At 40.5% G+C, this 14,239-nt stretch overlaps 1 protein-coding gene across 4 annotated transcripts in view; it reads left to right on the forward strand.

The window, feature by feature from the left end:
* MAPK9 (mitogen-activated protein kinase 9) overlaps positions 1 to 14,239 on the forward strand; it is a 36,454-nt gene that overhangs the window by 12,477 nt on the left and 9,738 nt on the right. For all 4 annotated transcript variants that reach the window (XM_006923243.3, XM_006923242.3, XM_025040624.1 and 1 more), the window contains 4 exons: positions 552 to 610; positions 2,645 to 2,783; positions 10,862 to 11,027; positions 12,331 to 12,402. In XM_006923243.3, coding sequence (XP_006923305.1) covers positions 552 to 610; positions 2,645 to 2,783; positions 10,862 to 11,027; positions 12,331 to 12,402 — 436 coding nt within the window. The remainder of the gene's footprint in view (positions 1 to 551; positions 611 to 2,644; positions 2,784 to 10,861; positions 11,028 to 12,330; positions 12,403 to 14,239) is intronic.

The raw sequence follows: 14,239 nt of genomic DNA on the forward strand, positions 1-14,239 counted from the left end.
TCTTTCCCTGGGTCTTTTGACATGATACTCAAGCAGCAGGAGTCATTTTTTAACCATCGGAGTGCCAGGACTGAGGCCTGCAGTGGGCTCTAGAATTCTCGTCAAGTAAATATATAATACTATGAGGTGTTACATCTTTATTATGCCAAAAATACAAACTTAGCCTTCATGTTTCAAAACTTTTTAGAAGTGTTCACATAATATTTGTTTTCAGAGTTAACATATTGCTTTATTTAGTGTTTTTCTACCCATAATTTCTACTACATGTTCAGAGTTAGACGTTGAGTATTAAAATTCTGTAACAGTAGTTACTAGAGACACATAAAAGTAATTAGATTAAAAATGCATCTTAATTCCAAGATAAGAATCCTAATCATTTAACTTTTTTCAAACGCCAAGTAACAGAATGTTTTTGTTAAATAAATAATAAGTAGTGAGCTCCATTGTGATTTTTTTCCCCAGTTTTAATACACATTAATGTTAAACTTAATTTTTTATGATCAAGTAGAGTCATCTGACATACTGAGGTTTAACTAATTTTCTCTTTTCAGATCATTAGTTTGTTAAATGTGTTTACGCCACAAAAAACTCTAGAAGAATTTCAAGATGTGTAAGTATTATTTTTATTCAGTAATGCACTATGCATTGAAGACTGAAAATTGAGAAAGGAAAGTAACTGCTTTTTTTTCCTTAGGAAATGTAGGTAGCAATACATTTTTAATATCTTAGTCACTTTTCTCTGTGGAAGAGAAATATTAAGGAAATGGATAATAATATTCGGCTATTTGTGCCTGGATGGTTATCATCCCCATAACAAATAAAAGGTGACTAGGAGTAATTCTTCAGAGCAGACAGTGACCATTAATGCCACTGATTTGCTTTCTTGAAATATAAAGTGTTTTTCTCCAGTCTCTTGAAAGCCAGGATTGTAGGGTTCAGGTGTTTACAATTATTATTTGAAATGGAAAGACTTCACTGTATTGGTGACATTTGAAGAAAGCCTTGAAGGAGGTGAGGGGTGAGTCCTGCAGATATTTGAGGGAAGATGGAATTGAGAAAGAAGGAACAAGCAGTGCAATGGTGCAGAAGTGGGAGCCTGCCTGGTGCGTTCTAAGGACAGCAAGAGGCCAATGTGGCTGGAGCAGGCGGAGCAGAGGAGAGACGAAGTGGGCTCAGGGCAGTGATAGGGCCATTGTAAGGATTACTCTAAAGCATGGTCAATAACATTTTCAGCAGAGGCCTGAGTTTATCTGCCTTGCATTTGAAAAGAATAGCTTCGGTTTCTGGGTTGAGAACCCCCCACAAGGCATGAGGACACACGAGACCAGTTGGGAGGATATTGCAGTAGTTCAGGTGAGAGATCATGGTAGCACCATTGAGACCCAATGGGGTGATTATAAGGGTAAAGGGAAGAGACTGGACACAAACTGTTTGGAGGTAGAACCATGATGTTTGCTTAGAGAGGAAGTATGGTGTGAGAGCAGGAGTTGAGACTGATGCCTGGGTTTTGGTTTGAGCCCCGGAAGGGTGAGAGTGCTCTCAGCCCAGATGGGTAGGGCTGCAGAAATAGCAGGTCGGAGGCTGGGGTGGAATCAGGGACTCAGTTTTAGACATGACTTCTGATGTCAGTTGGACACCCCAGTGGAGCTATGAAGTGAGCTGTTAGATAAATGAGCCTGGAAAGAGGCCTGGGTTGTTGGTATGAATCTGGGGTTCACTGTCTATAGATGGTATTTAAAGCCTTGAGACCAGAGACCAGAGGAGATCACCAAGACCGTGACAGTTAGTGATGAGAAGAAGGCCAAGGACTGAGCACTGACTGTCCAACAGTAAGAAGTTGGAGAAAGCTGGAGAGCACGATCAGCCAGGACTTAGCAACATGGAAGCCTCTGGGGACCTTGAGGACAGTTTCAGCAGCGTGGTGGGAGCAAGGGCCTCAAAGTGGGATTAAGAAAAAGTAGGGGAAGAACTGGAAATGGTGAGCATGGACACCTTCTTAGGGAGTTTGCTTACAAAGGGAATAAAAATGGGGTAGTTGCTGGTGGGGAAAGTGAGGTTGAGTTTTCTTTTTTTTTTTTGAAAATTTATTTTTTAATTACAGTTGGCATACAATATTATATTAGTTTCAGGTGTACAACAGTGGTTAGACATTTATATAATTTATGAAGTGATCCCCCAATAAGTCCAGTACCATCTGATGCCACACATAGTTATTACAATAGTATTGACTCCCTGTGCTGTACTTTACATCCTCAGGGGTCAGTTTCTTAAGATGAAAGAAATAACAAAATGGTTTCTATACTTGTAAGAATGATCCAATAGCAAAAAATTTAAGATGTAGGAGAATTTGGATGTTTGAGATTCTGTTTACTACGATATAAAAATTGTTGTGTTCTTCACTTGAAAGACAATGTATTGTTAGTTATTTTTCTTTTGAAAACCTTACAAAGTTCCATTATCCATTTATTTCTTTTAAAGCTACCTTATAAAATGTTTAAAGGAAAACAAGTTATCGTTTTACTTTAGCCAATGCATTAACTGGGTTGGTAAGTTAATACTGTTTCATAAAAAAATCGAGTTTAATAACCATAAAGGAATTCTGGATAATTTTCATGTATACATGGCTGATCTTCTTTTCCCTCAGGTACTTGGTTATGGAATTAATGGATGCTAACTTATGTCAGGTTATTCATATGGAGTTGGACCATGAAAGAATGTCCTATCTTCTTTACCAGATGCTCTGTGGTATTAAACATTTGCATTCAGCTGGTATCATCCATAGAGTAAGTAACGATGCCATGTTAATTTTATTTTTAAAATCACAATCATTTTGTTGGCATAATCCTCTAGATATAAAAGAAATTTGTCAGTGTTAGAAATCCAAATAAACTATGGGAATGTGTTGAGTTTCCAGACATTGTTGAGACGAGAAGACATTTGTAGAATACCTGGTTGGCCCAGCCCATGCCAGCCACCCAAGATACAGGCAGGAGCCAGGGCTCAACTTGATACTGCAGAAGAATACTTAAAATTAGAGAAAACTTACAAGAATTAGACAAAGAACTTCCAAATACCATAAACTCATATTCGCCTATTAATATTTCTGCCATATTTGAAACCCCATTATTAATGAATCAAGGGATTAGATTTGGGCTGGGGGAAAGTTAAGAGGCCATGTAGATAGAGTTGCTTGTGAAATCTTCCATAAATTATGGCCCAAATATTCGTTTCTTCTCTTGTAAAATTCTGCCACTCTGGCATCCTAGCCCCAGTGGTGGGAGCTTTTGGAATGGCCCTGGGTGGGCCCCTTGTTGGACTGAGGCTGGGTGTGAATGACAGATGCCTGTGCTACTGCGAAGTAACATGTAAAAATCGGGAAGCTGCAATGTAATTCTCTTATTAAGAGATTTAATAAGCATGTTAGATGAGCTTTTATTTTTTGACTTGTACCACTGCATAAGCAGAACATCATGACAGAATTTTTTTAAAACAAGTAAAATGTTGAATGAGATTAGGCAGAAATAATATAATTTTATTGGAATCATTCATAGCATTCCCTGAATTATTACCATACCAATTTTGTTGACAGACTGTCTTTACATACTATGTTTCAACATCAAGAAGTTATCATTTCTCGGAACTAAAATCTGTATGGAGAGGAAGATAGACGAGAACAATGAAGCCTTTTCATACAGAGAAGAATAGATTTTCGATGGTGTAGCAGATCGGTTAGGTGCCAGGAAAGATCGGTACCATCATAGCCACCAAATGGAGGTTTCCTGTGGCGGCAGAGCCCACCAATCCAGAGAGGGCTCAGCCCTTGTCCCTCACTGTCTGCAGCTGGAGGCCAGCATGGCAGGGGCATCCTGGTGGTACGAGAGCCTGTCCCCTGGCCTGGCCTGCTAGCTGATAAGCGCTTGGCTCCTGACCGGCGTGGCATTATGTGAAATACAGCCTTTGCTGCCACCAAGTGTTCAGTTAAAATAATACAAATTCTGTTGATAAATTTGCTTTAAAAATAATGCTATTTTTAATTAAAAAGAAAGATTTCCCAACATATTGTTCTATTTCTCTTCTTAAAATTTTCATAGACGTTTATATAAATGAAGGCACTCTTAATGTCTCTTAAATACATTTTGTATTAAATTCACGCTTTAGAATAAGTGCCTCGATTAGTAAGCTTATTATGTTAAACCTTATTAATTAAGTAAAAGGAAACAGTTTGCCTTGTTTTTCCCCTCTTGGGCCCAGATAACATGCCATCCTCCCTATCCTGAGACCTGGTAGGAGCTGCAGGCCACACATGCCTGTGTCCAGGACTATGTGGTCCCTGTACCTTGGGCCTACTCCTGCTGACCACAGGTCAGATATGGCCGAAGACGTGTTTGCTTTGCCCAGCATGGTGTTTAGAAACCTGAGAAGACCTGAGCAAATGATCCCATGGATCTCCGCTTTATTCTGTTCTCACCTTTGCGGGCCTGCCAGCCCCTCTGATTGGAAAGTAGCATGCTGTGGAAAAGGCCAATAAAGCAAATAGTGAAGGGCCCCTGCATGCCCTCCTCACCCACCCTTCCAGGTCTTCAGAGGCGATGAACACCTGGATTGTGTTAACCTTCTCCATCCTTCGGCCTATATACAATACCACACACAGAGATACACACTTTCAATTTTGCTTATCAAAATGGTTTTATACTAAGCATAACATTGTAATTATTTGAAAAACACCCATACTACCACCACTTTTAACTTTATATTATTCAAAAAACTAAAAGAAATGAGAGTCCTCCAGCCCTCCACTGTCACCTGGAAGTAGCCAGTAAGCACTTGGGGTGTTTCCTTCCTTCCTTTACACTGACACCAACTTCCTACTTAAGCTGATACCAGTACAGCTGTTTATACTTATGTCCTTTTTAACTTATATTTTTCAAAAACAGGATCATTTTGTACATAATTGTCCTGCAACTTGCTGAGTGAGTTGGTTGATTCGTTTTTTATTTTAATCAAGTTTCAACTAGTTCTACAAATATTTATTTATTTTAATTAGTTTCAAGTATATAGTACATTAGTTAGACATCTATATATAGACATCTACATAGTTCATAAAACGATCCCCCCAATTGCTCCCCACCTCCCCTGACCCTCTACCTAGCCAACATATTAATGCTAACTGCATTTCCTCTGCCGTGCTCCCCATCCTCATGACCATCCATCAGCTACTAATTTGTACTTCTTTAACCCTTCACCCCATTCTCCTATCCCCCCAACTCCTCATCCCCTCTGTCCATCACCAGATTGTTCTCTATATTTGTGAGTCTGTTTTTGATTAGTTTGTTCTTTTTATTCCTTAGATTCTGCGTATAAGTGAAATCATATAGTGTTTATCTTTCTCTGACTTAAATACCTTCTAGGTCCATTCCTTTCTTTTTAGTCTGTGTGTCTTTTAATCTGAAGTGAGTCTCTTATAGGCAACATGTAGGGATCTTGTTTTCCTTTCCATTTATCCACTCTATCTTTTAGTTGGAGCACTTCTTTTCCATTTGAGGTACTTATTAATAGGAATGTAGTTGTTACCATTCTTTATTCTCAGTTTTGATACATGTTTTTTCTTCTTAAAGAAGTCCCTCCAACATTTCCTGTAATACTGGCTTGGTGGCGATAAATTCCTTTAGCTTATTTTTGTCTGGGAAGCTCTTTATCTGTCCTTCAACTCTAAATGATAGCTTTGCTGAATAAATTATTCTTGGTTGTAGATCCTGGGTCTTCATCCTGTCGAATATTTTTTGCCAAGCCCTTCCGTCCTGCATAGTGTCTTTTGAGAAATCAGCTGCCAGTCTTATGGGTGCTCCCTTGTCGGTAACTATCTTCTTTTCTCTTGCTGCTTTTAATATTCTTTCTTTGTGTTTAACCTTTGGCATTTTAATTATGATGTGTCTTGGCATGGGCCTCTTTGGATCCCTGTTTTTTGGGGATTCTCTGAGCTTCCTGGGGTCTTATGTCCATTTTCTTCACCAGGTTAGGGAAGTTTTCCATCATTATTTCTTCAAACAGCTGTTCAACATCTTGTTTTCCTTCAGGTACGCTAATCAGATGGATATTTTGTCTCATATACTCCTTAAATTATTTTTATAGTCTTGGCATCTTATCTCTTGCCATTCCGATTGAGTGTCCTTGGCTTTCCCCTCCTCTAGATAGGGCAATTGATCCTTTTCTTTATTCACTTTGTTTATTCTTTTGTTTATTCCATTTAATGTACTTCTCATCTTAGATAATGTTTTTCATTTCAGACTGGTTCTCTTTTATAATTTCCATTTCCATTTTTATGTTTTTTATCTCTCTATTGAAGTTCTCACTGAATTTATCTACGCTTCCCAAAAGTTCATTGAGCATCTTTATAACCAGTGTTTTGAACTCTGCATCTGTTAGATTACTTGACAACATTATATCTGGATCTCTGTTCTGTTCTCACATATGGTTTCTGCTTCTTTGTCTTCCCATTTTGGCTGCCTTTCCATGTCTTTCCCCAAAGTTCATTGAGCATCTTTATAACCAGTGTTTTGAACTCTGCATCTGTTACATTGCTTGACTCTATTATATCTGGATCTCTGTTCTGTTCTCTCATATGGTTCTGCTTCTTTGTCTTCCCATTTTGGCTGCCTTTCCATGTCTGTTTCTATGTACTCAGCAAAGCTCCTAAGTTTCCTGGTCTTGTTAGTGTGGATTTGTGAAGTAAGTGTCCAGTGGCATAGTCCTGAGAGGGGTTCAGCTGCAGGCCACACTTAGCCCAAGCCTCTACCCCTCCAGGGCCACATGTTAAGATTCAGTAAGCAACCCACAGATGCTGTGCTTATAGTGGCCTCAAAAGGCCACGCCAGAAACCAAGACCAGCTGCCTCCAGTGTGAGTCTAGTCATTGCTCAGCAAGGAACACCTAACTCACTGAGGATATACCTGGATGTGGCTTGGGTGGAGCCATGATTTGAGGGAGGCGGGGTTTCAGTGAAGCCTCTGGGCAGAATGACCTCTATTATCCAGTTTGATGATGTGATGGCTATGGCGGCGCTGTGTCTGTGCACTGGGAGCGGGGAGGGCTCAACAGGGCACATCTGTACAGAGCAAGTCTCGCCTCAGCTTTCACTCCAACACTATCTCCCTGTATGTTCCTGGTGCTCCCTGCACACAGCCGAATCGGCACTGGTGCTCAGAGCGAGCAGGTCCGTCACTGCAAAAATATGCTTGTGGACACAGCCCCTTTCAGAGGCATCTGCCACTGCCGCTGCCACAGCCTCTGTCTCAGCCACTCAGGACTGGGCAGCCCCACGTCCTCACTCTGTCCTACCTTCTGCCGTTGCAGGGTGATTTCTTGGATTTCTCCCTAGTTGTATGGTTTGTTCATCTAGATCCCAGGTGATTTTTCCTTGCTACTTGCTCCTTGTTTCCGTCACAACTTTGATTTGGTCACCAGAGGGATGAACATTTTTCCCCCTCCTTCTACAAATATTTATTTTTTTAAAAAAGAGTCCTCACTTCATTCCCTTTTCTCTTTTATTTCACTCTTCCTAGAAACAAACCTTTTAGGTCTTTTAGCCATTGTTTTAGTATTTATCTCCATGTCTTAATATGATTAGATCTCTATTAGTTGACTTTTTAAAATTTGGAGCATAGGATACTGATTTAGTTCTCTTTCACCAACTGTGACCCTCACTTCCCTGTTCCCCAACAAACCCAGTATTTACAGTGTTACTGGTTTTTGATCCATATCCATATTATATTTTACATCATCATGACCGTATAAATGCTTTCCATAGCCCAGCCATACATTTATACCACAAATAAATTTCTTTTCTTTTCACCATTTTATCAGTGGAGTTAACAACACTTGTCTTCTACTTGTTTGAGTTTTGTCGTCATTGTTTTAGTTTTCAAGGAGGGAGCAGTTTTCGGTGTTCTTATAGCCGATTTGACCCTAAACTTTCTGCCGGGCATCTGAGGCTTCTCCCAGTGCATCCAAATGTGCTAGCCATTTCATCAGTTTCATTGTTTCCTGTGCTCCCTCCCACAGTCTCAGCCCTGCCGCCCCTCTGCTCTTCAGTTACAGGTGTTTTGTGTGATCTTGGATGCTACCCAAGGAGGCGACTCTGTGGTTCTGGCCCCCAGATTTGTTGGTTGTATTTTGACGTGTGTTTCTGGTTTTCCTTGTTTTGGATGACTTTTAAGATTTGAAGGGGCAGAACTGTTTTTATCTTGAAGCTACAAGTTCAATTCATCCTGGAAAGCTGCCTCTGGTTGTGTGTGGAACTGATAGGAGAGTGGCCGAGCATGTGGGGGCCTTTGGGGCCTGGGACCTCTTTAACCACCTCCTCGGGGCCACTAGGAGGACAGTTCCCTCTCCCATTCCTGCCAGGATGACCCTCCCCATTGTAAACAGCCCAGTTTGCATTTTATCATAGTTTTTCAGCAGGTGGCAGTAAAGTGTGTTGTTCCAACAAAATCAGAGCAAGCCAAGGACTCTGATAGGTGCAAGTGACAGGGATGAGCGTGTTTCCTAATTCACTTGGGTTCGGTGAGCTGGCCAGGTGCTGCTCTGTCCCCTTCATTCATGTGGCTCTGCTTTCGTTCCCAGCCAGGTTGGTTTGCATGGCTGCTGGATGGTAAAGTGGAGATAGTTCAGATTTTTAAAGTATCACCTTCTAGAAAGGAAGCACCCGCTGCCGTCCCCACAACTGTGTCAGGGGCTTCCCCATCACCACTGGATATTGCTGTTCTTCTCGTCGCCACAGGAGAGACTAAAACCGGTTTCTAGTCATTTGGAATTCTAAAGTAATTTTTTGTGTGTGAAGTTAGCATTTTACCTTTTAGTAGTTTGTATTCTAAAATACCTATTCTTTCTATATTCTTTGATTTTAAAAAAGGAAGCTGGAAGCCAACACTGGCTTGCTTTCCCTTGTACTGAATGGCAAATGCACATGGGGTTGGGGTGAGGGTGCCCCCAGGACTCCCCCACAGTGAGGCACACAGTGCTCAGGGCATCTCTTGGGGCTTGGTGGGAATTTTCACCACGTTTTTAAGTCATATGTTTGTAATTTCCATTTTCCCGAATCCAGGAAATTTAGAAAGAGAGCATTTATCAGTAATAAAATAGAACGTTAGCTGTCGTCATTTTTAAATGGTTCTCTGCTCATCCCAGTGACACTTTGCAGCACCACGTGCCTACTTGCAGCACATCAGTTGGAAAGTTTTAAGTGGGTGCTGGGTCTAGTTCTCCTGGGTCCTCCTCTGTGCTGTGACTTGGCAGTTTGACACAGCAGCTACACATTGGAAAACTTGTGAAAAGAATAGACTTGGATTGTCCAGAAGTCACAGCTTCTGGGGCGACTTTGCAGGCTGGCATCTCCGGGCAAAAGTTGGATTCCTGGGGCCTGAGGAGGGGTGGGGTTTGGAGATGGGCATGAAGAAAGGCCCCAGAGTTATGAGGGAAAAACTGTAGGAGTTGAGTTCAAGCATCGAGCATGGTGGAGTGTGTGATATGTGTGCTCCTCAGCAAGCAGCTTCTGCTCGTCCATTCTGTCAAGCTCTGTGCTGAGAGCCGGAGGCACAGGGGGGCCTCCCCTCACAGAGCCACACTGGGAAGCACTGGAGACATGGCAGGGATGGTGGGTCCCAGGGGAGGGTGTGGGTAGGGTGGGTAGGGTGCTGGGGTTGGTGATCATGGTGGAATTCTTCTTCCAAGGAATGAAAGAGCCATGTCCAGGGTCAGAATTCTAGTGCCCTGCCATCCAGTAGCGTAGCCACCAGTCACATTAGGCTGTTGAGCACTATAATTGAATGCGACAGTACTGAAAAAAGAATGTAAAATAGCTCATTAATAATTTCTATATGTTGGTTACATTTTGAAATAATAATACTGTCAAACAAACTCAAAAAGAGTCTAGAGGCTTTGGCTAGAAATAAACGGTAGATTTATTCAAGGGTCTTAGAGTTTGCACACTAGGAACACCACTAGGCCAAAACCCAGAGGTGTGCCAAAGAAGAGAGAAAAGTTAAGCATTCTCACAGTAAAAGTGCATTCTTGAGAATAATCAGCCCTGTGTTCTCAGCCCTAGGATTGGTCTAGGGTAGTTATCACCCACATGATGGGTGCCAGGAGGTCTGGTTCTATCCATGGTCTGGATAATGGATGTCAGGTGGCCTGGATATGTGAATCCTTCAGGGAGTTACCCAGAGGTCTTGTGTGTGTCCAAGATGTGTATCCAGGCATTGACACAGGACTAAAAAGTTCAAAAAGTTTAAGTTCACAGACTACTTAGAACAAGCATAGAGCCTTGTCTCATGCCTTGTTAATAATTTTAACAGCTTGGTTAAAGTGACTCCATTTTATATAGTCCCTGTCTTCACTGTTTCTTCAGTGCTATGGATATATAGGATTAAATAAAGTATATTATTAAATTAACTTTGTTTTTATTCACTTTTTTTAGGGCAGCTGCTGGAAGATGTAAATTATGTCTTTTGGACTGTGGGGAAGAGCCAGTGTTGGGAACGGAAGGGTGACCAGGCGCCAAGGGAGAGTGGGCAAGAGGGGTGGTGTGGAAGCTCTCAGAAGGTTTTAAACAGAAAAATCTTGAAGGTTTTTCCGTGGGGCTAAGGGCAACCATCAGACCTCTTCAGGATGATCTGTATTCATTTCGGTTTGAGAATAGGATTTTCTGAAGTCGTTCCAAAATGCCAAGGTTCAATTCCATCTTTTCTCTTTCTGCTGCCACTCTTGTATACTGCAGTAGTTGCTGACCTCACGGGTCCTTGTCAATGCAAGACTGTTTTTAGCATGCTTTGGTTCATTTTCTTCATTTAAACTATTTCATTCCTAGGATTTGAAACCTAGCAACATTGTAGTGAAGTCAGACTGCACCCTTAAGATCCTGGACTTTGGCCTGGCCCGGACCGCATGCACCAACTTTATGATGACTCCCTATGTGGTGACACGGTATTACCGGGCGCCCGAAGTCATCCTGGGCATGGGCTACAAAGAGAATGGTGAGTACAGACATGGCTGGAAGAGGCTGAGATGTTTAAAAGTCGTGCTATTGGTCATCACTATTTTTTTTCTTTTTTCTGTGACTTATATGAAATATAACATGGGGACTGTGTTATGCATAGGTTATCATAGTCCACAGATAAGAAATAATTAACTTTATATTTCCATTAGTGAAAATCATTCACTTTTGAAATAAATATTTTTGAATATTTATCAAAGTATGACATACTTATAGAAAAGTATGCAAATCTCAAGTGTGCACTTGACAGGAGTGCATCCACATAAACCAGCACTGCCCGAGGCCTCCCCAGGGCCCCCCCAGCTCTCAGCCCCCAAGGGAAGCCATGATCCTGATTCCTAGCACCATGGATTGGTTTTACTTGTTTTTGAACTTTATATAAATGGAATAATACAAAATATTCTCTTTTACGTAAAATCAGTTTTTGAACATCAAAACTTCACTCATTCTAGCAATCTCAGAGCTCTTTCAAACTTAGCTTTTGACAGATTTGTCAAAAAGAATGAAATCACATTTAGTTGTTTAAAAAAAGTCTGAAAGTTTGCCCCAACATCTGAAATGAGCTCTGCTTCAGGTTTATTTAAACGTTCTGTGACCCATGTCCCCACTCTGAGAGACAGCTCTGTGGGCTTCTGTTGTCCCCTGTGGAAGAGACAAAAACTATGATTCCTGGTTAGCTTCTCCCACCATGTCCCCACCATCAGGAGCACTAAATAGCCCTCTCTCTGCCTGGCTCTCTCAGGCCTTAGGTTCAGCTGATTCAGAGGTGTGAGGTCCGTGCTTTACAGAAGCTCCCTTTGGCAAGTTGGGTTTGTCCTTGTATGGGAGGGGGTTTGAGGAAAGACGTGGCGTCTCCTGCTGGTTTTAATCACCTGGTGTTTGGTAGTGGACATCTGGTCTGTCGGGTGCATCATGGCAGAAATGGTCCTCCATAAAGTCCTGTTTCCAGGAAGAGACTGTATCCTTCACAGGGAAACCCTGCGCTGGCCACAGGGCCGGGGCAGTGGCCATGTGGCCTGAAACAGCTTTGTGTGGACAGGCACTTCTTGTTTCTGGGGTTTCATTTGCTTTTTCAAGTATCAATATCTTTGGCACTAAAACCCTAGATTGCTGCAAACTGGTGGCTACAACAGAGCTCAGCAATCATTCATACCGTGTGAAGTTCACCCTTAGAGCAGTTTGTTCTTCCACATCTGTGTGTTTAGTGCACTGTTAGAATTCCTTTCCTCACCTTTGTTTTGTTCATGGCACTTTATAATTTTATCATTTCATTTTATTTTCAGTTGATATCTGGTCAGTGGGTTGCATCATGGGCGAGCTGGTGAAAGGTTGTGTGATATTCCAAGGCACTGACCGTATCCTTCCCGGGACCTTCCCGGCCATGCTTCCTATAAACGCCAAAGGCAGCAGGAGTGCAAAAGGAAAATGTCGTAATTCCAGACTGTGTTTTAAGGGGGCTTTATTATGTTTGTTAAATTAGTGTCACACAGCAAATGGTTCAATTTTACATCTTCTTTTTTACTTGACTACCTGTAATGATTTTATTGAAGCTTAGAATTAAGTTAAACCAATTACATTAGGTCTTAATTTTATCAAAAATAGCTTATAAAAATTTATTTACTCTTTGACAAATGTATTCTGACATTTAAATGAAAAGACTGTTTATTTAGTTCATTGAATTAATTTAACTAGGCAAGTTGCTATTTAACTTTAATAGGCCACTATTCTTGTATAATTCAATTAATAACTATTTTGTTAGTTATTAAATTAAAGTATGCATTAAATACTTTCCCCCAAAGTAAGAACTGAAGTAACACTGCATAAAACCAAAATGAAAAAGGTTAAAATGAAAGTTTGGGAGGAACGATATTTAGTTAATTTTCTTATTTGTTACTCTGCTGACATTTCGTAGAAATTTTTAAAAGATCCATCCAGAAGGTTATTTTGTGACACACTGGGAAATCTAAATAAATAAAAAATGCAAAAAGATTAACTTATCCTATGGTCAGGAAATCATATTAATGACATATAGTGTGAAGGAGAATAGATAATATAATAGATATAGTAGCTTTCTTTCCTCATATTCCTCATATTCTTCCATCATTAATATGTTTTACTCTAACATGGTTCTTCGCATATGCCCTTTTTCATTTGTGTTCTAACCACTTAATATTTTCATTAGTCTTTGATTTTGTTTTGTTATGAATGCTTAAAGTGGTCTCTGTTCATTGGTAGATTGATGGTTATTTTTAAAGGAAATCAAGCTGTGTAGTCAGTGTTCGTATGTACTTTATTTAAAGTAACTTTAGTTTTTTATAATTTTATGAGGGTGGTTTCTTATTATATAAATTCTTCACAACACAAACTTGGAATGAAAAGAGTTTTTTCCTGCTATTTGATGTACCGTCCTCTACATTTTCTGCATCCCAGATTTTATATGAAGTTAAATGCATCATTTTATTTTCTAATAAATTTTCTAGCAGTTTTCCATAGCTTACCTTAGATTCACTTCTTTCAAACTGTAAGTAAGGAGGCCTTTGTTTACAAATAAACTCAGTTAAAAACAGAAAAGTTGATGTATTCTAAAGATAAATAATTTAGAAGCATCTATTTAACATTCAGTTTTTCAATTCTTATTCATTTTGTGCCTTTTTTTTATTAGGAAATGTTTTCTTTAGAAAGTACAAAAATGAAAAATGCGGGTACCTTTTGGTGCTTCGTTAAGTAATTTAAAATTTCTATTTTACATATTAACATCTTTCAGTGTCAGTAATTAATAGTTATATATATAAAGTCGGAACACATACAGAGATTAACATCACTTTCCAAAGATAATTTTGCCAACTTTTTCAAACATTAGATTAAAAATTACTGGGATAGAAAGATTCTGGAAACCAGACTGCAGTTCCATAGATTTTCTTTAGATTTGTGACCCAGGGTAGAGAAGAAACTCCTGTCTCCCCCCGCCGCCTCCTTGCCCCTGCCGCCCATGGCCTGTAAGGAAGAGAAAGCTTTAGCCAGTCCACCTTGGGCCCAAGTTCTGACCCTCACGTGGTGACTGTGTGACCTTGAGGAGTCAGGCCTCCCTGAGCCTTGGTTCCCGTTTGGTATAATGAGAGCACAACAGTGCTTTTGCACATCAGGGCTTATTGGAACTGTCTTCCCCGGCCCACCCCCCTGTAGTCTATAGAC

This window comes from Pteropus alecto, unplaced genomic scaffold, assembly GCF_000325575.1.
Source record: "Pteropus alecto unplaced genomic scaffold, ASM32557v1 scaffold78, whole genome shotgun sequence".
NCBI classification, from domain to species: Eukaryota; Metazoa; Chordata; class Mammalia; order Chiroptera; family Pteropodidae; genus Pteropus; species Pteropus alecto.